Source organism: Brachycentrus maculatus, unplaced genomic scaffold (genome assembly GCF_059751285.1).
Source record: "Brachycentrus maculatus isolate JH-2025_06_01 unplaced genomic scaffold, ASM5975128v1 h1tg000056l, whole genome shotgun sequence".
NCBI lineage: Eukaryota > Metazoa > Arthropoda > Insecta > Trichoptera > Brachycentridae > Brachycentrus > Brachycentrus maculatus.
The window spans coordinates 72,269-98,901 of NW_028280810.1; the positions used below are offsets into that span (position 1 = coordinate 72,269).

Here is a 26,633-nt window from a genome sequence, read left to right on the forward strand (position 1 = left end):
TTTTAAGGGTATTTATTATTGGTAACATCATATTATTTCGAGTGTTAGTTGGGTTAATTTTTTGGCAATGAAATATATTTTTTTTACCTATAACTAACAACTTAAATGGTTTAATAAATAAAATTCTACATCCCTTTTGTACATAAACATACTTCAAAAAAACAATAGATGGTCGATTTTGTAACACCTACCTAAAATGATTTTTCGTTTTGTTTTTCAAATAACTAATTGTCGATTAAATGGTTGACAAAACATACTGCCAGACTTAAAAATATTACAATTTTATTTTAAAATAAAGAGACTCTTATAACAAAACATTGTTTGAGCTAGGAAATTTATTGTGCTTTGGCTGGTAATAGTAATTACCAGCTCTGAGTACATTATTTGTTTCTGCTTCTGATATCCAAAATAAGTTTTGATTAGTCCATCAAGTTCACAATCACGTATGTAAGTTATAAAATAATTAACATAGTAAACAAAATAATAATAACAATGCCAAAAATGTGGTTCACTGATAATTTATGTCCTCAAGAAAACGGGTCAGACTTAAATATAATTTTGTCTGACCCGTTTTCTTGTCTATATTTTTAAGAAAATAAAAAACAAGTAAATCCTGTACAGCAAATGGACACTTTTTTTATACCTGTCATACAAAATCAGGTAATGTGACCCTAGATAATATTTTCAGTGTAATCAACGCATCCTTTGCAATGAAGATATATATTGTATAATTGAATTACCGAGTGGATAATATACAAACCCAGCATCTTTATTAAAGTATCTTAACCTTTTTTCAAAGACCTTTGAAAAAAAATGTTTCGAGTCCTGTGGAAAAAACTTCGTTTCTTGGGAATTTTCCTAACTTTCATACCACTTTTTTGACATTATAAAAAATCCAATTACACCAATCCTTCGCTATATTCTCACTTCAACAAATTGTCCTTTAGATTATGACACCGTGATCTCATTTTTGGTGTTATTTTAAAATGTAACACAAATATTTCAATCAAATACTTTTTTCGGGTGAGCCTGGGTGACTTGCAAAATCAATTAAAATATATGAATCAGTTAAACCTAGAGTCTGTGACTCTGTGACCACAACCCTGCTGTAAATTATATGTATTAGGAAAACTCGTAAATCAATATTTATGCATAATTCATAAAAAATTGCAATATTTTCATAACTTGTAATTTCAAATTGAAAATACAATGTTTTCTCTTCAGAATGAATCTCGAAAGTGAATCGTAAGGTGTTATATCATCAATGATAAAATTAAGAGTCACATTTTCGTAAACTTACTCTTCTTTTGCTGTCGGAGAAGGTAAAAATGACACCGAATAGGACAGTGTGAGACTTACAGCTTCGAATATAAATATATACATAAAATTACTAAGAACAACATATACATAGCATACATTATTTTTGAAAAAGAGGTAACCATAGATTAGGAGTGCTTTTAGAAGAAAAAATATAATTATAATGATAAAATTGTGTTAGTACAGTGCCTTCTAGATAAATACAACACCAGACTTACTCCAGGATAAACAAAAATGTTTAAATTCATAATATGTTACTAGGGTGACCATCACAAGGATGCTGTCGCGACAATGTGATGTGAATATTAGTTGCAAAAATAAGAATCATCCAATGTCCGAGTATCAACAAATAACTATAAACCACTTTTCAAAAAGGAGAGACGGTGTTTAAACAAATTATTATTTTAAAATGTAGATTATCCAGTAACCTTCATTTTGGCATTGATAACTCATTGGTGGATTATTTCTAGTTTACTTTTAACACCCTTAATTCTATCCCGATTTCTGATATATTTAAAATATAATTTTACGTAAAAGTATTTTCCCATATGTATGGAAAACTTTTATATGTGGTTTATCTGCGATATTGCTTTAATCGTGGCATGTATTGAATATAGAAGGCACTGGTTAATGCTAATTATGATACTTATAGAATAAGAACAACAGAATATGATTAGTGGAATTTTACATTTTTCAGATGAAATAATGACTAAAATTTTACAATAAGTTTGATTCTACTGTCAGTCCTTTGAGAAAATCAACTATGTACTACATACTTGTATATAATATTTATATACCCTGACATCCAAATTGGTTTCATAATCAGGTATAAAGAAACGAGGAAATTTTATATATCATTAAACAGTCCGCGATTAACCGAGAATGTGACTTGAAATATTAGTTTTATTAAATGTAAAATATCAAAATACAATAATTTATTAATCTACTATAAGGGCACTGCCCTTCATCCAGCTGAAGTACCTGCTCCAGTGCGTTCTATCCTCTACACAGAGAGGGACCTTATTATGTATTATGTAACAATGTTATTTAAATTAAAAGTCAAAATGGTTAATCAAACAATAATTCCCCATTATACAATATTCAATTATGCTTAACTACGGCAATCAGATTGTCCAAATGAAAATTTCAAATGTCCGTCGAGAAATATAATTTTTTCTCATCTTTCTTTAATGCTTCGTTTTGTGTTTGCACACCATATTATTACGTCTTCAGTTTTCTTAACTGTTTTCAAAGTTATACATAATGATGTTATATTTTTTTATCGAAAAATCCTTTCTCAAAAAATACTACAAATTTGATAATAAATATTTGCTGAAATAAATAAAAATATGAAAAATTATTTAATATTATTCAATCAATAGCAGAACACGTTATGTTGACGTCCAATACACCAAATGTTTTTATTTAAATCGTTATCATTATTATGTATAATTTAAGAAATAACTAAAATTTTGTATTTTTTTTAACCGCCTTACACATACGAACATACGCGATTCGCGCAATTTTTCTTCACCATTCCGCGCTAATGCATATGACCTACTAGAAAAGCTATCCGTTTCAAAAATATTTAATGCGTACCGGATACACTGACAAATTTTTGTGAGGTTTCATACCTGACAATATTTTGTGTCGACAAACATTGTGATTTTTTTGCGTGTTTATAAAAAATATGCCTGAAAATAACCTGAAGGTAGGGTGGTTCATGTAGAATCATACTGTGATATTTTTGCTCTTAATTACGGTAAATAATTTTTATTTTATTTATTATTTACAGTATGTATTGGACATGGATTGATCATACATTTCAAACTAAAAAAAATATGTACATCCAATAAACAAAATTAAAATATAAAAATCTTTTAAATTTGTTTATTGAATATAAATTTTCTTATTGAAATGAATAAACAAATTTCACATATCTATAAAATTTTAATGTTACGTTTCATCAAGGTCCAAATTTTATTTTGACTAATAATCTCAGAAAGAGTTCTTTATTTTCTCTCTGACGTAATTACATGTTACATATCAGTCGAATAACATACCATGACACTAAATGGTTAATGGTGACTAAAATTTTAATGCGTTGGCTAACATAACTGCTATTTTGATGAGAGTCAAGTAAGTGTGTATAATTTAAATTATCATAAAATTTTGATATTGGCTAAACATTAGGTAAAATTTGGCACCTTTATTTCACACCAACACCAGTAGGCGCTTTTCAGTGCAATGCTTGATCAGCACTACAATTATGAAAAATATTTTCCATAATATGCAAGAAGCGAAATAAACTTTATGAATGATAAAAAGACTTTCTTGAAGTAATGAATCCTAACGCTATTTCTTTAAAAATAAATAAATAAATATTCCAGCCGAAATAGGAACTAAAATTTAAAAAAATGGAACATTTCATACTGAGAAGGATGTAAAAATAGGTCATTATTATTTTTTCACATAAGCTACCGCTTTCTGAACGGTTAATGATAAATCTTAAAAAATTTCATTAAAACTTGTGTTATTTACAAACTAAAACATATGAAAAATGTTTTCAAAAACATTTCAATGTTATATTTTTTTGAACGATTGATGATTTTTATGATATATACATATACAGTATACAGGGCTTTTTTTCAGCAAAAAAGATCCCGGAACGGCTTTTTTCTTAAATTTTTTTTTTATCATTGATGAATTTTATAAATATAGATTGTAATTACGTAAGCGCAAAACACTGTTTCATGTAATTGATTTTGAAAATTTAAAAAAAATTCCAATTTATCCATGAAAAAAGGTACCGTCGTTCCACGGCATCACATGAAAAAACGCCCTTCATATATATATATATATATATATATATATATATATATATATATATATATATATATATATATATATATATATATAAATGAATATTTGTTATAGGACATGTCCTATTTTGCTAATTGCTAATACAATACTAATATCAACTTTTGAATGTGCTATGCGACTGAGAGACCTAGATTTTTATGTACGTATTATGCATAAATTGTACATACATTAACTTCCATTGTTCTAGAAAAAAATATTATCAATTCGAAAAATATATATATTCTTATGTGTGGCACCATTTTTCTTTTAAGTGTATTTTATCATCCGCCGCCAAATTCTTCCTAAAACACGATTTAAGAAAATGTTTGTTCTGGGCCATCAACAGAACGATCAAGACTTAAGCTCTTGCATGGATACTATTTCAGCCAATGGGAGACATTCTTTTCGTGAATTCGTCATTCATATTTTTTATTTGATATTTATTATTTATTATTCTCAACTGAATAATAAAAGTAATTATAAAAACACAGGATTAAAAACATTACATGTACATGTTTTACTATTTTTTCATGCAAATGATTTAATAAGCTAGTAATTCTCATATCTGCTTAGCTCAAAAGTTCTATGTATATATATGTTGTTGTCAAAGTCATTAGTCCCGTTGTGAATAAAGTAGTCAGCCTGTGGATTGATTTCTAGTTAAAGATTAAAATAAATTTGACATCCTGACAAACACAAGATGCAAAAGTATCCTTTGAAAATGTTTAATATATGCGATACTTATATATGAAAAATTACAAAAATTGATGGCACAATGACAGATCAAAAACACGTGACAAGGATATGTTTCTTGCATTTTTTTCTATATGTCATTACTTTTTCTTTATGTTATAACTCACGGGCAAATCAATGGGTTAGTGATTTCTCAGCTAAGTCACTTTAACCGCCCTACCCATATGTGGTTGATACATTTGGTATTTTATTGCCTGAATACAGCAAGAAAAATAAATACGACAGGTATAAAAATTTTTACCCTTAATCACAGAAACGTTTGTGATATCGCTCACTCCTTTCAAGAACGTCATAAATCAAAAATCGAAAATTTTCAGTTGTACATGTCTTCGGAATGCCCAGAAAATGTACTATATCCCAGCAAAAGCGGCATAATTTTAACTTAATATTTACCCGCTACAGGGCAGAAAGTGTTGTTTTTGCATTTTGAAGAAAAGGTATTGTTTAATTGTTTTTTCAAATATACTAAATATTTTTCAAATGGAGAAAAAAAATTCAGCTTTTACCTAAAAAGATCTGTTGCACAGTAAAAAGTTCAAAAAATGGCCTTATATTTATTTTTCATGCATTGTATTATAATATTTAACATTAAAAACGCTCTCCTGAAAAATCAAGTATTTTGATTTATGACGTTCTTGAAAGGAGTGAGCGATATGTCAAATTGTTCCTTCTCACCCTATCCATATGAATATGTCATACAGCACGTTAATTATTTCGAGGTCAATATTGCTCTCAACCCCATTTTCAGAATATGTTAATATTACACTCAATACAAAATATATTTGTAAAAATATTCAAAAGAATATTATTACTAAAAAATATTCGGCGACTATTATGTTGAGAACCTCTGACTTGCCAAGGATATAAAAAGGGTCTATTGCTTTGGTTGGTACCTTGTAAATAAGTATTGTTGAGAAAACCCGAGGATTTTTTTATCTACTTTTTTAATAATAACCAAGGTAAGTTTAAAATATCCTCATTATCAATGAAATTTCTACCCTACTAACTGCTTTAGTTACTCGTGGATATGCTAAAAAATGGATCGGTCATAACCCAAAACTATTTTTTTTTTGAGTTTTGACCAAAGGCGATGTTTACCCTAAGACTTTGACTACAACACATAGACAGGTTAACCCTTTGGACGCGTAAATCGACTATAGCCTATGGCTTGTAAAAGCCATGGACCATAGTCGATTTAAACAAATAAAAGGAAGTAAAAGGAATTTTATAGAATACATTATTTTTTATGGAAAATTAGCTTTTGTCAAATCAACTTTTATTTTTTGCTGAACGCGTTCAAAGGGTTAAATATAAAATGGTTTTTGAAGATAAAATAAAGTGGTTAATAATATAAATACTAACAGAATGATAAATTTTCTTTAAAATCAATTTAAAATAACAACATTCGGTCAATAAAAAAATATATATCAGTGATTTTGTTTTTAAAAACATCCGTTATTTCAACGAGCTTATTTCAAATAATGCAGCTTTCGTGACTTGTTTAATGAAACAAGTATTGGTAAATTTGAGCATTTATTAAAAAGATCCGATTTAAAAAATCACTTTGTGACACGACAGTAATGCCATTGAATTTGTGACAGCAGAAATACTGTAAAAAGCACACATTAAAAAAATAATATACTGATAAATATTAATGTATTTGCTTTTAGCAATTTGTCCCTAAGATAGAATTATAGCGACCAGCACTATTAATTTATCCCAAAGATTTGCGACTATAATTTTAAGAAATACAGTACAATTTTTATCTAAACATAAATTGAATTGCTGTTGAGCGATATTCATATACACAAATTGTTATTTTTGCATAATTCTCTCGCCATTGTATGAATGTTTCACTGTTGTACGTTATGTGCCTTGGTATTCTAAAATGAACAACAACAAAAAAATCTTTTGCTACACACTACAGTAAGGTAAGGTAACGCATAAAAATTAAATTATAACACTTTTGATAGAGGATGTAAGCAAATAATTCACCCAATGTCTTTTTTTAAAGAAATTTTGCATCATTATCAAAATAGGCCGTCAAAATGTTATCCTAATTCATGTAAATGATATTTTTTTTACATGAAACCATAGAATTAAAAAAACAATAATAAATAATAAAATAGCAAACCAGCTGTCAATATTCCAAATATAGTAAGGGAACATCAATTGAACAGATATACAAAATATTTAATTTAAAAAATCACTAACCTGGCTAACACACAAGTCTGTGACACTATAAAAATGTGCCTTCGGTGCAACTATGAAAGATAAATGTATAATTTGCCAGTACCCAAGGTTCAAAACATAATGGGATGATCGAATGATATATTTTCATGCTTAAAACATGGCTTATCATGTCAACATCTATTTAGACTTTCAAATTTCTTCTTCTTGGTCAGCACTGATCAGTTAATCTTACGGGAAGATTTATTTTAACCTTGTAAAGATAGAAACAAAACAAAAAAATCCACCGGTACAGATAACATCTGTTTGTCATGCCATTAACTTATATGGATTAATTACACATAAGTTCTTTGTGCTTGTTCTAAGACAATATTGCTAATATTGAAACTAACGAGCCTTTAGATTTAAATATTATTTTATTTAATAGAAAATAGTTTTACTGTCAGTCACTTAGAAAATTATTACAATTAATATATTTGAGAAAAAAGTTTGATAATTAAAAGGATAATTTATATTTAGTAGTCGTACAGGAGAAAGTGACCAACTACCAAAACGTGAAATGTTCAGGAGGGCCATTTAAGTCACTTTTGCTTGGCAAGAAAATAAACACCAATGCAGTTAGTCATTTTTAACAAGTCAATATATTATTCTTCCAAGTTTATAATCCTTTGGGATTTTTTCAGGGCAATATTTAGCTAGTAAGATATCAAATAGTCAATGATGACGTTTTTGTAAAACAATGCACTTGGTCACTTTCTCCTGTATGACTACGATTTGTTTCTTTTAACTCCAACTCGTATATCATCATTGTGATTTTGATATAAAGCGATACTGTTGTAGTATAATATTGATGACATGTTTTCTAGATAACTCCCTTTAGTTACTGAAACTTGATTTGCTTTATATGAATTAATTTGAGAAATATAGCGTTAAAACTGAATGTCCCTTTCCAATTTTGAAATATAGACAGCTGTATGGAAGAACTATAAAGAATAAATAAATAAAATAATACTCTTATTATCACTGAAGAGCACGAGACAAGATGGTGTGACGATAGCTAGTTGGGTCAGTGCCTGCGCTAGTATCCACTATTCATCGTCCGGAGGGGAAGTGTGTTACTAAGCCTTGGAATCGCGGCGCTGTTGGCTGTGGCCGGCTTCCTCTTCAGCGGCCTTGTCCATGTCCTTCCAGTATTGGTAATTATCTCGTGTGTGGACCACCAACTCGGGCATGTCAATAAAATCTGGAAGAAATAGCGCAATACAACTTATATTATATTACAACAATAAAATCTGGAAGAAATAGCACATTAAAACTTATGCTTTACTGCTGTAAAATAATCTTCTTCTTTTAAACCTTATCCACACCCAATGGTGCATAGGGCACTGCATCATAGCGACGCGGTGTTATCTTGATCGTCAATTGCATGAAGGCAAGGTGATCACCCCTGCGCTTCTTGTACCAGTCCAGGGTGATATGTATTAAATAAATATGTGAGTGAAAATCACCCATATTTATTATGACCCCCCCCCTGGGAATCAAACCCGGGACCTTCAGCACGGTAGCCAAATGAGCTAACCACTATGCTACGGAGGTGGGTAAAATAATAGTTATATATAATAAAACAAATAAATCGATGAAGTTGTTCTTTGTTTTATAGATAACAACTATAAAACAATATATTAAACTTGACAAGCTGAAATCAAAGGGATCATTTTGATTTTACGGGAGCATAGTTTAATATTTTTTTTTGACAATTTCTTCGCCTACATAGACCATGTTCAAAATACTGAAAAAATTATGGATAAATGGAAAAATATGGCAAAATGGAAAAAAATACATTATTCCCTTCGGGGAATTTCAAATACACAATCCATAACTGTGTGCAAAATCTGTGAATGATTTAAAATAAAGATAAAAAGAAAGGAATGTAAGGTTGAATTATGTATAATTTAATATATTAAGAAAGGTGTCTGAGGTGGTTTTAAGGTGTGGAATATATGACAAGAGTACAAAAGTATTGGGGAATGTGAATGGGAGAATAGAAAGACTTGGCACAATCAAATAAATCAGAATGTAAAATCTGATTGTGTCGAAAAAGAATCTACATAACCAGAGGACATGTTTACTAGAAATATGGATAAATAGAAAACTAAGAGTGCACAAATATGTTAGGATAAACGTGTGATATTGCATCCTCTCTGCCTATGTCTGTAGAGAAACAGTGTGATACTAGCAGTGGTAGTCAATAAATTTAAATTTGAGTATGATATATAACTCCACATATTCCATCCTCCATCTGAAGTTGTGAAATGCTACAAACTGGAGTTTCATACGTATAACCCTTATCCCTTATCCGCACCCAATGGTGCATAGGGCACTGCATCAAATTGACGCAGTATTATCTTGATAATTACTTACATGAAGGCAAAATGATCACTCTTGCGCTTCAGGAACCAGTCCAGGGTAATATTAGATAAATATTACAGTGTAAAATTACTAATATTTATATTCACCCCCCCTGGGAATCGAACCCGGGACCTCCAGCATGGTAGCTAAACACGCTGACCATTACACCACGGAGGCGGACTAAGAATTATATGGACTATACGGCTGTCCAAACTCAAAACACAGTAAGGAACTTTTTTTTTGTACGTTTTTTTTTTTAGTAGATTCTACTTCGTCCAAAAATGCAAAAATACGTACTACAAAAAAAATGTCCCTTACTGTGTTTTAAGTTTGGACAGCCATATAGTGACGGCTCGCTCCAGTCCACTCTGAGACAATGTTAAAATATAGTCTTACCATCCCACGCTTGCATCATGTCTATGATAATAAAGTCTATGAAGCCAATTTGTGATCGGGGGATTGAGCAAGTGGCCCTATCAAATACGGGCATCACAACCGGTAACTCTCGGGCCTTCTCCTCATCTGTCTGGAGGAAGTACTCTTCCGCTATTCTGGAAATAACAAGCGGTATATTCAAACATAACCACAACTTTATCTTAGCTAAAAGCTTATGTTGCAAAAAACAAAGTAAAAGTTGATATGCATGACATTTGATAGATTGAACATAATCAATTCTATTAACACATTTCAGACTGTTATTTTTTTACGCCTGCGGACCGCTAGCGGCAGGAATTAATAATTATGTATGCTCCTTCCAAATTTATGTATTTTTTTATAAGAATTTATGTATTAAAATTGTATTTGTAAATGTATGCGAGAAGAACAAAGAGACGCAGTTCATCGACTTTTATTTTGTTTATAATATTGTCCTCACCACATGTAACTCCTTTAAAATTGTATATAAAGGGTGGAGGGCAAATTTTTGTGTGCTCATATAAGATTAAAATTCAAACATATATACGTCGCGCTCGCTATTTGTCCTTTGAGTTTCAGTACTGAGTATTATTTGATCGGTTTGGTGACATGTTTTCTTTGTGTTTATACTATTAAAAAGCGAAACATTGTGCTTCACTCAAATTATTGGTGTCGCTTTGTTTTTTCGCCCTTATAACATTGTAATTTTTGATAAATAAATAATTGACTTTCATTTGCGCGTATCCGTCTTCCTCATCATAAATGTTCCAGTACCATTAGACGAAACAATGTACATATATTTAAGACCTTAACAAAGAGATTGGTATATAATATTCATATAAAAACATTGGATAATTTCTTCTTTTCTGCTTTTGAAATGAGGCCAGTGCAGAAGGTAAAAATACTCTTCACATCCTTAAGCATCTATCGACCGAACGGGTAGAAATACCTTTCCCGTCTGAAGTGTGTTAAGCTCTTTGATAAAACCTCAATCGATTTTCTTTTGAGCACCATAGTAAATAAGAATATATTCCAGTTAATCACTAGCCAACTAACCTTCTTGCCCACTCTATACAGTACTTGACGGGTCTTGATGGGTTTGAAACATCAGCGCATTTGATCATCATCCTTTTAATTAGCACTACATTTTCTGGATGAGTCAGGGTATTTAAATCCAATGATTGCACCTCCTGGTAAAACAAGATTAGAAAATAAAGACAAAATGAAAAATCAATAAGGCATATGGTTAATTTCGGAAAAGTGCTTACATCCATTCCGATTCCTTCCTCTTTGCTGCCCGAGTTTGGCTTTGAACCAAAAACATTCACAAATTTAGCGAGGTGTTCAAAATGTCGTGTCATTTCCGTTGCTAGAATCATATCAATTACAGTGTGCCGGGCTGTTTTGTAGCTCTCTCTATCCAAGTTTTTGAAGATATTCACTCTATCGTCATCTGGAATGCAAAAAAAAATATATCAAATTACAATCTCAATAAAATTTCCCTTAACTTATCTGACACCGAAACATTTGTAAAGATATTTCTAATTGTAATTCTGAATGCTGGATTTTTCGCTGGTATTGGTATTATTTTTGTAGAGAATTTCACAGTAATTTTTTTTTCAGATCTGCGCCTTGCATCAAACACGGGTTTTGTGTCCATACAAATGATTCATACTACTTTTCATAGGAAGTCATATTCATACTAATTTACCATGCTTTAAATAAAAAAAATTACCTAAAATAATTACTAACAATTTTACCGCTATAGTTTGAGACTGTTTTTTGTTTATTCAATTGCGATATTTAAGGTTCACAGTGACATCTGTTGATTTTTTGTCAAAGCTTTATCATAAGAGAATAACTGGGGACTGTTCCACGCTTATCACTAGGTTAACTCTTGAGGAATACATATATTGATTTTTATCACATATTATTAGGTGTTATTACTAAAAATTATTAAGTACACATCGCTCACTCCTTTCAACAACGTCATATATCAAAAAACGTTTTAAGTTCAAGAATATAATGACATGTATTAAAAATAAATATCAAGCAACTTATTGAACTTTTTACAGTGCAACAGATCTTTTTAGGCAAAACCTGAAGGTTTTTTCTCCATTTGAAAACAAATGACGTTTAAAAAAAAAATTAATCAATATCTTTTCTTCAAAATGCAAAAACAACACTTTCTGCCCTGTAGAGGGTAAATATTAAGTTAAAAACATGTCGCTTTTGCTGGGATATAGTACATTTTCTGGGCATTCTGAAAACATGCACAGCTGAAAATTGACAATTTTTGATATATGAAGTTGTTGAAAGGAGTGAGCGACATGAGAAACTGATTCATAAAAAAAACGTTGGACATATTCTTATGTAGGTGAGTGTATATATATATATATATTTTATTATCATTGGAAAGATTCAAAATGGTTTAATGATTTACATATCGTCACAATCAATGTTACGCGAGTGGAATATGCCAATGTCACTTAATAAGTACGCTTAGGTACGCTCGATGGACCCCACATGAGATGTGTTAGTCAATACCCTACTCACTGATGGTCAGTTTGAACATGAGCGCCACGTGGTGGCTCTCCAGCACGGTGAGGTCGTTGTAGAGCACGGCGAGCGGGTGGCGCGAGTTGCACAGGAAGGCGCTGGAGGTGCCCGGGTGGTCCAGGTCGTGCGCCGCCGCCGCCACCAGCGCGCACACCTCGTCCAGCGGCTCCAGCAGCGACTGCAGCCGCTCGCGCTGCAGGTAGCACGCCACGGCCTAAACGAGCGGACAGATTGGCAATTTAAAGCTACGGCGGAACCTCGGTAAACGTCCTTAATCCGTTCCAGATCGTGGGACTTATACCAAATAGGACGTATACCAAACATATTTTTCCCATAAGAAATAAAGGGAAAATGATTAATCAGTTCCCACAAACTTTTATTTTATTTTTTTGGCATATTATACATTGACGTGGTTCTAAATGAACGGACAGATTGACAATTTAAAGCTACAGTGGAGCCTCGGTAAACGTCCTTAATCTGCTCCAGATCGTGAGACTTATACCAAATAGGACGTATACCAAACATATTTTTCCCATAAGAAATAGAGGGATAATGATTAATCCGATTCCACGAAAAAAAAAAGACGTGGTAACATATTAAATAAAGAGTGAAAAAATCACTGTATCATGCTAAGAATAAATTATGAAACTGCCGGGAATCGAACCGGGAAGCCTAATTATGGTAGCAAATAGTACTAACCACTACTTTACAGAAGTGGACTAGGTATAGTGGCACAGAATAATCATGATCTCTTATTATGAAAACAGGGTCGGCTGGTATAAAAAATAACTTTTGGTACAAAATAGTGGGTTAGAATGTGAAATGCATTATAGAAACCTGCATGACATCAGCTGCGTGGGTCGAGTTATGGTACGTGTTGGACACGTGGTAGTTCATCTCCATTACAGTCAGCCAGTTGAGGAGGGTCCTCTCGTCGCAGTCCAGTACAGAGCACGCGTTGAAGTGGGACATCAAGTTGATTCCGAGATGCACCAAGGGTCTTCTTTTGGTCAGTTCCTCCAAACGAAATATGTCAAAGTCCCAATGGAGTGATGTTTCCAGAAGGTCTCTCAACTGGACTGGAGCCTGTATTGTAACATTATCTTTATCCAAACTTTTCCAAAGCTAATTTTTCAAACATATTACATATATATTTTTACAATACTGACCGAGATGAATACTTGTATTATTTTTTTCATAACCTTTGACTTGTTAACCTACCAACGAATGAGTTTTTGTAAGGAAACTGCATCTTCAAAGGAAGCGCCCTTGAGGTATTATTTTACGAAAATGGCGCTATATAAGTTATCCAAACTTATTATTATTATTATCTAAGGTATTTTATTTATGCACATTTTCAAAGTCCATTTTCAGAGCTGATAAATCTAAAAGTCTATCTACATCCATCATTGAACATCCTCAGATGGCAAAAAAGTTCAAGTTCTCCAAATTTGTTGACTATTTTTTTAAGAAAAAATAATTTAGACGCATACTTTTTAGGCAAGCCTAAGGCAATTTGTGTCTGAAAATAGAATCAAGTCTCATAGAGTGAGGTCGAACCTAGAACTCTGATTATGATTTCGCGACTTGACCACTGGACCACAACCAGACTCTTACGATTATGACTAACTTAACATATTTATGACTTCTCTTCGAATCTACAACCAAGTATGCAAATCTCTACTCACATTAATGATATCAGATATGGATTTGAACCTGACTGTTTAGTAAGGATCGATAAAATTTTTATTATTCAGAAGTAATATGTGTTTTTATTTATTTTCCCAGGCTTTACAGGCTATAAACGTTAGAGACCAATTTCTTACCTGTACAGACATACTCGCTAAGAAGTTAAATCTACTTTTTTCATACGGTTTAAATACTAAATGTGAGAGATATTTTTAAAGAATTTATATTTCAACTAATATTTATCGCCTAATGTATTTTTCAAACTTAATGATGAATATAAATTACTAAGAGTTTCTTGTGTTGGACACAAATGGATGTTTCTACATTTACTTTTACACAGTTATTACTGCAGACCGAAAAGGGTAAAAAACGGGGAAGGAAAATTACTTCACTCTTTGTGCAATATGGAGATAGGTGACATCGAGCAGGGAGGTTTATGTGTGGTACACGAATATTACCATAAGTACTCCTCTCTTTTCTTTATATCATGCTCTCGAGACGTGTAATTTCATGTTGAATTAACAATGGAGGTTTTTAGAGACATTTACTTTGAGAAGCGTACATTTAAATAAAAATAATTAATATAGCTTACCATTACCAAATATCAAAATCACGCACTCAGGAACTTAACATAGCTGAAGCTAGTGGCGGTGTTACTTGTAAAAACTTGTTTGTATGTATGAGTAGTAGATTTTGTATGCAAACTGCGACATAACAGTACAATGTTTCGGTAGTTGACCACATCCCTTGTTAACGATTAATAGTCGGAATGAAAAGGGAAACAAACTCACTTTGTGCTTAATATTTTGCCTGGAAGCTTGCGATCTAATGACGGTGGAATCGTTGCTACTTCTACGGGATGAAAGCACGTTAGTTGGACCTTGCTGCAATCAAAACAAAAACACACTCAAATAAAAGGAAACTGTTAATGAAAACTTAAGCCCCTATAGTTTATTTCAGTCATCCATTTAATTAATGTATCGAAAATAGATCAAACTTATTTTCACAATTCAAAAGCCCTCTGAGAATTTTCAAAGAACAGAAAGCCTTTTTTTGTCTGTTATCAATTTAAGCAAAGCCAAATTTTTAAGGATTTATCAAATTATAATAGTTCTCAAAAAAACTTGTATAAATGTTAAGGTACAAAACACAATTCAACAAACAGGCAGGGATAATAAGTTAGTCATTCCCCAATAACAATAAACACTCAATACTGGTAATTAGGGGGAAGTAAAGAAACACACAAGAAACTCGAGGGATACATTCAACAATGTTGTGGAGTGTTATATTCATGTTAGGTTTACCACATTATTAATATGAAGAAGCAATTAAAGCTTTGAAATGAGATTATCGTTGAACATATAATTTAGAAACAATAAACCTTGTACAGTTAAGCTAAGCTTTAGAAGTTTAATAGAGTTTTATTCTTGAGCAAGTTTAACTTATTATATGTGATGTAATTCAGATGTGAAATGTATCACGTTTATGTAAAAGGAGTAAATAGAAACAGGGGTAAATGAACTAGACGATTATTATTAAAAAATCATAGAAAAGTAACACAGATGGACATTCACAAATATAGAAATAGGGATGTATGGTATGAGGATGGTTCCGTCCAATCTGAAGAAGCTAAACACAGTATGATAATGCTACTAGTGTCCAAATGCAGAGATTATTTAAAAGTAGATTGAACAATACTACATTAGTTTGATACTTATCGACAATATGCAAAAACAGCAAGGTGTTTGTACAATGTACGTGCTTTAGGTAAAGCATAAAGGGAAGTGAAAGAAATGTTTTTTGACTGCTGATATTTCAATTTTTCTAAATGCTTGTGCTATGAAGATTAAATTTAAAAACATGTAAATAATTTCAAGTGCTTGAGATAAAAAAAAATAAGGTGAGGTTTTTTATATTAATTTATTATTTATTAGCATTACTGTTGTTCATAATCTATTACTAAAATTAAGCACTGAAATGTGTAAGTATGTGAATTGACATGTTGTTTTATATCTTTTATAACAACCTTTTTTTGTCCCAGAAAAGACAAAATTCATTAACCGCTTCTATATTAATGTGTTATTTTTACCTGTTTATTAAAATTATAATTGTAAAATGTTATATTGTAGTATCTGTGAAATGCCATTTCAATTGTAAAGCCATAGAAAGCGGTGTCGTGAGAATCGATTAAAACGTTACATCTCGCGTATTATGCAAAAGAGAGAATTTGCAGATGCAACGTCACATTTAGCTGCTGAAATGGAACTTTTAATAAGTCTGCATGTGGGCGTAAGAAGAAACACTAGGGTGCCTATTAGCCTACAAGCCATTTATCCATTGCCAGAAGATGACATACAATCGTCAAAGGTCGTACCATCATCGAGTTTACCTGCTCCCTCTGTGAGAAACGCACCGGCCACACACCAGAATGGAACAAAACAAAATGTCATCAGTCATTGGACACTGTCGTCGCACAAGATTTCAGAAACTTTGGGAAAAGAGTCCATCTATTATACACAAGTATAACGTACTAAATCAAACACCGATCGCAATTACCAGCGGAGAGTTCTGTTAACCAATGTTTAGCGGCATATTTAGTTTATTACTTCCCTTCAAGATTACAGGAAACATATTAAAATAAATTTAATTATAATTTAAAAGAAAATACAAATAGTATGCAGTAGTTATTGAAATAGTTTAAACTTTAAGCTCGGTTTATTAAAGTAAGAAAGTATAACAACATAAATGCACAAAAAAAATCCAATTTAAAATAAATAAAGCGAGTGGCCATACATTTTGTAAGAAAATATAATTTTTTATAACTAGAACAAAAAAATTGAACGAACGAGAAATAACATTAAAGTGAATTTTCCAACAAATAAATGCAGGCAAATCGAAGCCACATTTCCATGATAATACTGAAACGATATATAATGTTTGTAATATGCCACGGGAACAAACTACAATGAAGCGTGTTGGAAAGTATTTTGATAGTGATTTACCGACAATAAGCGCTTATTCTAAACAATGATAGCCATCCTTAGTGCACCCTTTTAATACAACAATTTATCATACTAATAATGTGACACACAACAACATCGACCAAATGTAAACATCATGAACTGAGAATCATGATCTCCTTTCGCTAGGAGCTTAAAAACGCCATCACTGAATGTTTGCGAATGAATCATCAATACTTTTTTCACTCATCTATCTACTTTAAAAATTTCACAGCCATTCAAAAGCTGCTTAAAGTGTCTGGGTTCTAATTCAGCATGGCACAACTATACCACATGCCACATGACATATGGAATTACATATCGTTCACACTTCTTGCTAACGTTTTGGTATGCAGTATCCATTAGTCGATGTCATTTATACGTGTATGTGTGATAGAACAGATTAGCTCTACATGAAAACCAGTTTGAGACAATTTAAATTGTTTAAAAATCTAACTAGTTTTGTAATGTCATCAGCTGCATCACCACTGTTCTTGAAATCAGCATCGTATAGTAAATGTAGTTACAGAGCAGAGTATATATATCGCAGTCATACAGGAGAAAGTGACCAAGTGCATTTCTTACAAAAACGAAATCATTGACTATTTGATATCTTACTAGCTTAATATTGCCCTGAAAAAATCCCAAAGCGATTTTAATCTTGGAAGTATAATATATTGACTTGTTAAAAATGACTAACTGCATTGATGTTTATTTTTTTGCCAAGCAAAAGTGACTTAAATGGCCCTCCTGAACATTTTACGTTTTGTCAGTTGGTTACTTTCTCCTGTACGACTACGATATATATGTATGTTATATATATATATATATATATATATATATTTTATATTATGAAGACCGTGACAATAGTTATGTATTCCACATTTCAAGGTTCAGTATAGAAACTCTTGATTTCCATTCGGACCCATCCATTAAAAAAAATTGTTTTTTAAATCTTTTATTGGTATGTAATTACCCTTGGGAAAAAGTTCATGGCGTTTTTTTAGTAAAATTAAAATGGTTTTCTTAAAGCCTAAAAATGAATGTTTTTCAACCAAATATGGTCCATTACTATCCATAATATAGTATCCATCTTTCGGGTAGAGCTATGATGCCATCAGTGAAGAACTGCTGTGGTTTCCGGTTGAAAAACTGAATCAATTGGTTTTCAGAGACATCTTTTAAAAGCAGATTACTTCCACTGAGAGATTTCTGCAGGGATCAGAACTCTCAAAGTGTCACCTTTCAACAAGCTATCAGTGGTGTCGCTGCAATCTGTGCTTCCTGAGTTATTTGCAAATGATGCCCTCATCGGTAAAAATACCACAAACTTTTTTTCAGACCTAATATACAGTAAAAAACGTCCGCCTCCGTAGTGTAATGGTCAGCACGCTCGGCTACCGTTCTGGAGGTCCCGGGTTCGATTCCCAAGGGGGGTAAAATAAATATAAGTGATTTTTTCACTGTAATATTTATTCAATATTACCATGGACTGGTACCTGAAGCGGAGGGCCGATCACCTTTCCTTCATGTGTAAACGATCAAGATAACACTGCGTTTATATGACACAGTGCCCTATGCACCATTGGGGTGCGGATAAGGGTTTTAAAAAAAAAATAAAAATAAAAATATACAGTACTGGTAATTTAAGTTTATATAAGCTGTAAAGCGGTTTGAAAAGTTAGCAAGAAGAGTGAACGACAAACAGCATGAAAACAAAAAACGAAATGCTTTCAGCATTTTCATAAGTATTTTTTATTTTTACATATTTCAACTTGCTCAACATCTGCAGGGGCTGAAACTCAAATATGTCAAATTATTGCCATGAAAATAAAAGTGAGGCGACAGTGATTTAAACTATAAAATGACACAAATTACGACCTTTTTGTCAATGATGGGTAAAACGATGAATGTTACTTATCCCGTCCAATGAAAGGTCATCATTCTTGTAAATACCCATCTAATTCCCATCTCAATAAACTTCTACATATATGTTGAGATGTCAATAAAAATCATTAAGGAAATATTTGGTTGCAAATCAATAAAATACTTCTTTATTAATTTGGCGTTTAATTTATAGAACTCCATTTTAATTTAAATATTAATTTTTAAATCAAACAAAGATTTTTTGAGCCTACTAAGTTGTATTTTATCAACAAAAATACATTAAAAAATTAATATTATGACAATTGTTTCGCCTAGTTATGGCATTTTCAAACGAATGCCGTTGGACACTCGTTTAAAAAAAGTCATAACTAGGCGAAACAATTGTCACAATATTAATTTTTTTATGTATTTTTGTTAATAAAATACAACTTAGTAGACTCAAAAAATATGTGTTTGATTTAAAAATAATAAAATAATGGAACCCTTACCGCACCCCAATGGTGCATAGGGCACTGCTTCATATAAACGCAGTGTTATCTCGATCTTTTACAAATGAAGGAAAGGTGATCAGCCCTCCACTTCAGGTACCAGTCCAGTGCAATATTGAATAAATATTAGAGTGAAAAAATCACTTATGGGACCTCCAGAACGGTAGCCGAGCATGCTGACCATTGCACTACGGAGGCGGACAATGTACCATAAAGTATTTTATTAATACATAAAATAAAATACTTTATGGTACATTCTATAAACTTTATATAATGAAACACAGAGTACATATCCATCTTTGAAAATGACAAGGAGCTTGTCAAACCGGTTGGAGAAAAATGTACCAAAAGTGGTAAAAACCAAGGTTTTAGTTTTATTTTATAAAGCTTAAGAGTTACCATTCTTTTCTTGAATGTTTTTTTTGCAGATACTTTATAAAATAAAACATAGAGTACATATCCATCTCCTGTTGCAGAATGTACCAAAAATAAAGGTGGTCGAAACCAAGGTTTTAGTTTTATTTTATAAAGCTTAAGAGTTTGCATTCTTTTCTTGAAAGATTTTTTTTGCAGATACTTTATAAAATAAAACATACATATCCATCTCCTGTTGGAGAAAAATGTACCAAAAATAAAAGTGGTCAAAACCAAGTTTTAAGTTTAATTTTATAAAGTATAGGTTTTTGCAGTCTGCAAGACGAGTCCAAGCCAGACGCGATGGCCAAAGTACTCACCGACAGCAGGGCCCCTATGAGGTCGTTGGCCACCGGGTCGTCGGGCCTTAGGCGGTGGTCGTCTACCCTCAAGTGAGGGGAGTACAGTTCCGTCGTGCGTAGCACGTCAATCGCCCGGTCTATCAGCATGACTGTCTGCGGGTTCGCGCCCTCTTGTGCCGACGTGAGCAGAGCGATGACCTGAAATCGAAGCGAATTAATACGTCACACTTGCAACGTGGGTGTGTCCGAATCACGGGTGGAATGGCGAGTGATGGTCTGCCTTGGGGTTGGCCGTGCGATGCAATATTCATACCGCTCACTCCTTTCAAGAACGTCATAAATAAAAAAAAACTTGATTTTTCAGGAGAACGTTTTTAATGTTTAAAAATATGATACAATTTATTAAAAATAAATATCAAGCCACTTTTTGAACTTTTTACTGTGCAACAGATCTTTTTAGGCGAAACTTGAAGGTTTTTTCTCCATTTGAAAAATATTTAGTATATTTAAAAAAAATAATTACGCAATTCCTTTTCGTCAAAATGCAAAAATAACACTTTCTGCCCTGTAGCGGGTAAATATTGAGTTAAAAATATGTCTCTTTTGCTGGGATATAGTACATTTTTTGGGCATTCCGAAAATATGCCAAACTGAAATTTTTTGATTATTGATTCATGACGTTCTTGAAAGAAGCGAGCGATATGCGACATGGCTTCTTCGTTGCCTCCCCAGCTAACGACATCTTCAATCTAGCATATTTCACTTTTACTTGTGTTCCTTATTCTATCTCGTAGACTCTTGCCAGATATGCTCCTTACAGTCTTCATTTCTAACATTCTTAGCGGTATTCTATCTCGTATACCCTTGAGAGATATGATCCTTAGAGTCTTCATTTCAGACGAAAATTTCTTTACGAAATAAAATTGTACTAATGAAAACAGACCTGTCTCACCGCATTCCCAGATCTGATACAGAAGCATCTAGGCTTCCCGAAAGACCTTCTCTTGCAAAGCATTTTTGTTTGTTTTATGTACTACATATGTTGCGAAATTTATTGAAAATGTGAAACAGATTTGTATTCCGATTTTACTGTGAATTAACATTTAAAAGCTTTCAATATCCCTGCCACTGCCAGACCTTCAACATCCCTGTCACTTTCAATATCCCTGTCACTTTCAATATACCTGTCACTGCCAGACCTTCAATATGCCTGTCACTCTCAATATCCCTGTCACTGCCAGACCTTCAATATCCCTGACACTTTCAATATCCCTGTTACTTTCAATATCCCTGTCCCTTGCAATACCTCTGTCACTGAAAACAGACCTGGACGACGGGAAGTTGGAGCGTCCCTACCTTGGTGATGGGCGCCTCCAGCGGCAGGCCCTGCAGCTTGGCGAGCGAGGCGCGCCGGTAGCCGTCCGAGCCCACGGAGCGCACGTCCAGCGAGGCGCGCCGCATGGACTGCAGCGAGCCGCGCGCCTCCCAGCCGGGGGCGGGCGGCGCCGAGCTCGGCGGCGGCACCGACTCGGACACGAACACGAAGTGCGTCGTGTTCCTGGGGAGCACCACAGACCGCTCATTCTTCTTCCCTCTTTTCATTATATCATTGTCTTATCACGCTTTCCATCCCTTAACACATTGATAGCCAGCGTCAGCCACCGGCGGCCGACATAAGGCATTTCAATTGCGTCTTCTCGGTCAACGGAGGGAGGCTGTGTCAGCCTCCCTCCTTATTTCGGCTTTATATGACAATACAAGGTTCAAAGTGTCAGCCACCGGCGGCCGACATAAGGCATTTCAATTGCGTTTTATCGGTCAACGGAGGGAGGCTGACACTTTGTACCTTATATCGGCTTTTTATGACAATACAATGTACAAAGTGTCAGCCTCCGGTGGTCGATGAGACGCAATTTGTCTTGTGTCCTTTCAATTGACACGTTGTACCTTATATTGACTTTATTAAAAACAAGGCATTTCAATTGCATTTCGTCGGCTACCGGAGGCTGACACTTTGTAACCTTATATCGGCTTTATATGACAATACAAGGTGCAAAGTGTCAGCCTCCGGTGGTCAATGAGATGCAATTTATCTCGTGTCCTTTCGATTAACACGTTGTACCTTAAATTGACTTTATATGACACAAGGCATTTCAATTGCATCTCGCCTGCCTTTGTAACCTTACATCAACTTTATATGACAATATAAGGTACAAGGTACGAGAAGCATTTGAAATGACTTGTGTCGGTCACCGGTGGCTGACACTGGCAGTCAATGTGTTAAGAGATATCTACCCGTAGACTGCAACATGAGATGAAATGAAGAATGATAAAAAAACGGTTTTCAATTGTCGTAAACACTAGTTTTTAAAGGTTTGTATGAAATGAAATTACTGATGACTTGTTTAAAAACTGGGCTTTAATTTTATCAAGGACCGCTTTTTCAAATTGGATATTGATTTGGTCTCCATCAACGAGGGTGTGTCGATTTTTTGATGGCCAATAATCGAAAAATCAATGTAGAATGATAAAAAACGGTTTTCAATTATCGTAACACCAGTTTTTAAAGGTTTGTATGAGATGAAATTATTGATGACTTGTTTAAAAAATGTACTTTATATTTTATTGAGGACCGTTTTATTCAAATTCGACATTGATTTGGTTTCCATTAATGAAGGTATGTTGATATTTTTGATGACCAAAGGATGATGACTTTTATGAGTTTTTCATCTTCTGCAATTTCGGAAAAACAATGTAGAATGATAAAAAACGGTTTTCAACTATCATATCACCAGTTTTCAAAGGTATTCTCAAGGTTTGAAGTCGAGTGAATATATTTTAGAAATGAAATAGAGTTTAAAATGCAATGCATAAAGTAAGAAAGGAGAGAGTCAAAGGACTCTCTAAATAAAGCTTCGACCGAAACCTTGATAGTATCTTCAAACACCGGTGTTAGTGTACTTGGAACTAAGGTACTCCGGATATATTTCAGAGCATATTTCCAAGCACCAAGTGAAATTCCATGCAAGATTACACAAAATGGAATGTTCTAGAAGACCATCGTTGTTAGTAATGTGAAAATTTTGGCGACGGTCTATTTTTACTGCTATATAATATGATTCGATTCATCAAACGATCCAGTGACTAGTAATATTAAATAATGTCTCTATATCTAATGATTAAGGTAGTAATCGACTAATCATTCGTTTAGTGAATATGTACTTAAAACTAAGACCTCTCCATCTTTCATCAACATCTATCTACAAATGAAAATATACTAGGTACTTGTGCTTTGTACCGGATGACGTTTTTTGTATTCGAGTACAAAGCTAGGGCGGCCATCTTGGATCGTGAGAAAAGACGGTCGCTAAAGAGACGACGAATATTCTTTTTAGTATCATCATTAGCTTTTTACCCTAGGAACTGCCATCCACTGCCATCCAAGGATTGGGGGAGCAGAACTTGGCGGCGGTTGTAACTCGCCATGAAGTCGGCTGATATTCCTGAGTAATGTGAGAATAACTAATGTTATCATCTTGGAATTATAAAACGACCAGTACTACCGGCCGCATTCTACAAATCTGTTCAAAGTCTGACTAGTTTTATAAAAATGAAAAAAAAAATAAAAAAACTAAAATAAAAGAAGATCCTTATCCATCTGTGTAAAAATCACAATTTTCTCTCGCAAATAGAGCCCCATGCTAAAAATCCAAAGCAGACGCATCCTTTCTATGTTACATGACGACGCTATCTCAGTTAATGAAGATTAACAATATTTTGAGGGTTTTCAAATCTTTGTTCACAAACCTGGGTTTATTCACTTAGACGTTATTTATATTGACATCTCAACTTTGGAAAATCTGGGTATTAACAGAGCTTACGACCAGTCATATGCTGGTTTAATTGATCGTGAAATATTCACATTCATTAAAAATATTGTGAATAAATAAAAGTTTCAATGCTCAAATTATGTTTAAAAATAAAATGACAACATAACCATAGATGGTGTTGAGATCTCGCCTGTGTAAGAATGTGTCAAATAAAGTAAAAATACAATTTTTGATATTTAAGTACTGCCGTTGTCAATCGTGGGTGAATCATGGGTCAAGAATGGTGAATGTTACACGTGTATTAGGTGATCACTTAAACTAACCTTTGACAGATCGTGAGCCCTGTACAAATACCCATACTTCCATATTCTTATTCATCTTTATCGAGATATCAAAATAAAGATTTATTTTTTCTTTCATATTATATATTATTTTTAATTAAAAGAAATATATGGTATAGCTACTTTTCTATTGATATTTTTTTTGTCAAAATGTAAGTTAATGACAATCATTATCGTAAATATTTGCTTTTTCCTGTTTTGATAAAAAATTAAAGATTTAACATATATAAAACGAAATGATAATTTTATAACTGAAAATTATTAAAAATAATATACATCGCGGTACGATACAAACTATGAAAGATAACATTAGATGACGTTTCGAGGATGCGTTTGGTGAGGGTTAGTATTTACATAGTTGGGTTAAAATGATTTGTTAAACAGATTTTGAGAATACGGCCATATTTCTACTCATTTCAGAAAACTACATATGACGAAACGCTTTATTAGCTCTAATCTTAACTAGGGAAAATTAGAATGACATGGCATTTTGTAATACTAGGTGATTTTGTAACACTACTGTGTTGTTCTCGTCTACAATACAATATTCTGAACCTGAATGCATTTATGTACAATCCGTTATAACAAAAGTATGTGGTCAAATCCAGTTTTCACTAGGGAAAATGAGGTTTTAACCGAATTTGAGTCTCAATGGTAACACTAAAATATTGCCAAACATAATAAAATATTTTATTATTATTACAGGTGTAGTGATGTTTTATTTCAATAATTGTTAAAATTTAAACAAGTACTTATTCACAACATTTTGAGTGTTTCCAAATACTTGTTCACAAATCTGGATTATCTCCAATTATAGGAGTTAATTTTCATATTATTTTTTGACATCTCATCAAAGATGGAGAAGAATAGGGAAGTCTGGGCATCTGGGCAATAGATGTCTCTAGTGGAGCTCTAATAATTCAAAAACAACGTTTCGAAATCGGTTCATATATATAAAACTTCCAAGAGTTTGAGCGGTGTTGTTGTCAATAATGGGTACAATTGGTTAATGTTACACGTGTGTAAAGTGATCACTTAAACCAGCGTATGACGGTCGTCAGCCCCGTAAATGCCCAGACTTCTATATTCTTCTCCATCTTTGATGAGATGTCAAAAAATATTATGAAGTACTTATTTCTTGAATGTTTTTTGCAGATACACATTTTATATAGGTACTTTATAAAATAAAAAACTTTGTTTTTAACCACTTTTTATTAGTACTTTTTTTCTCCAACCAATTTTTCTACCATTCCTATTCCTAGAAGTAATAAAAATAAAAACTACACACCCCCACCCCCCCTCACTCCCAACCTAATTTAATTGATTATGCCTTAAACCCGCCCACTCACCTAACTATGAATATTTCAATGTTTTAGAATTAGTACATGTTTAACCCTGGTGATGACATAGTTCTTGTCGAAACCAGTTGGAGAGAAAGAAAGTAACGATAAAATTTTATAAAGTACTTATTTATCAAGAACAAAACTAAAATTCTCAAGCAGTCGTCTTGAAGGGTCGTTAGATTTCAGTAAGCGTAGCAGCAGTCGCCATTACATTCGAAAACTCGGCACCGCAGTTGAAACTGAAGATGGCGTGAAATATTTTGTGTATTAAAAGCATTGTTTACTTTGTGGTATGGTAATATGGTATAACACAGTGTATAACACAGTACGCGAGAAGCAATATGCACGCAAGGTAAACTTGGATGAAGTTTCCCGGCTGTGTACGAAAAGCCTAGAGCGCGAGGGAAGAAAAGAGAATGGCAGGTGAAATCAGAAGTTAGTGAAGACGTCCTTCGGGGGATGTAATAACTATACGCGCGTTCACTATCGCAATCTACCCGCTCCTGCACAAGCCCATCCCTTCTCCTGACGTCTATTTATGGCGGTGTACTGTATAAAGTTTCAAACTAAGGCTATACATATATATAGTACAACTACGAAGAAAATTATTGTCTGGATCAGGGGTTCCCAATCTTTTTCAGACCGTGCGCACTTACAAGCTTAGTATTATGTCTCGGCGCCCTACATTAGTAAGCTATTTGGAATAGATATAGTAACTACATATATATATATATATATATATATATATATATATATATATATATATATATATATATATATATATCATATATATATATATATATATATATATATATATATATATATATATATATATA

The 26,633-nt window shown here is 33.0% G+C and overlaps 1 protein-coding gene across 3 annotated transcripts in view; it reads right to left on the reverse strand.

Moving 5' to 3' along the window:
- Positions 1–6,889: 6,889 nt before the first annotated feature.
- The window catches only part of Pde8 (phosphodiesterase 8), a 374,779-nt gene continuing 355,035 nt past the window's right edge, over positions 6,890–26,633 (reverse strand). For 2 of the 3 annotated variants that reach the window (XM_088278317.1, XM_088278316.1), the window contains exons 11-18: positions 21,640–21,841; positions 20,302–20,481; positions 14,985–15,077; positions 13,342–13,590; positions 12,502–12,718; positions 11,002–11,398; positions 9,928–10,082; positions 6,890–8,365 (exon numbers count right to left, since the gene is read on the reverse strand). In XM_088278317.1, the coding sequence (XP_088134443.1) occupies positions 8,241–8,365; positions 9,928–10,082; positions 11,002–11,398; positions 12,502–12,718; positions 13,342–13,590; positions 14,985–15,077; positions 20,302–20,481; positions 21,640–21,841 (1,618 nt within the window). In that variant the 3' untranslated portion in view covers positions 6,890–8,240. Of the gene's footprint in view, positions 8,366–9,927; positions 10,083–11,001; positions 11,399–12,501; positions 12,719–13,341; positions 13,591–14,984; positions 15,078–16,567; positions 16,592–20,301; positions 20,482–21,639; positions 21,842–26,633 lie in introns of all 3 variants that reach the window. The other variant, XM_088278318.1, reaches the window with a different exon arrangement.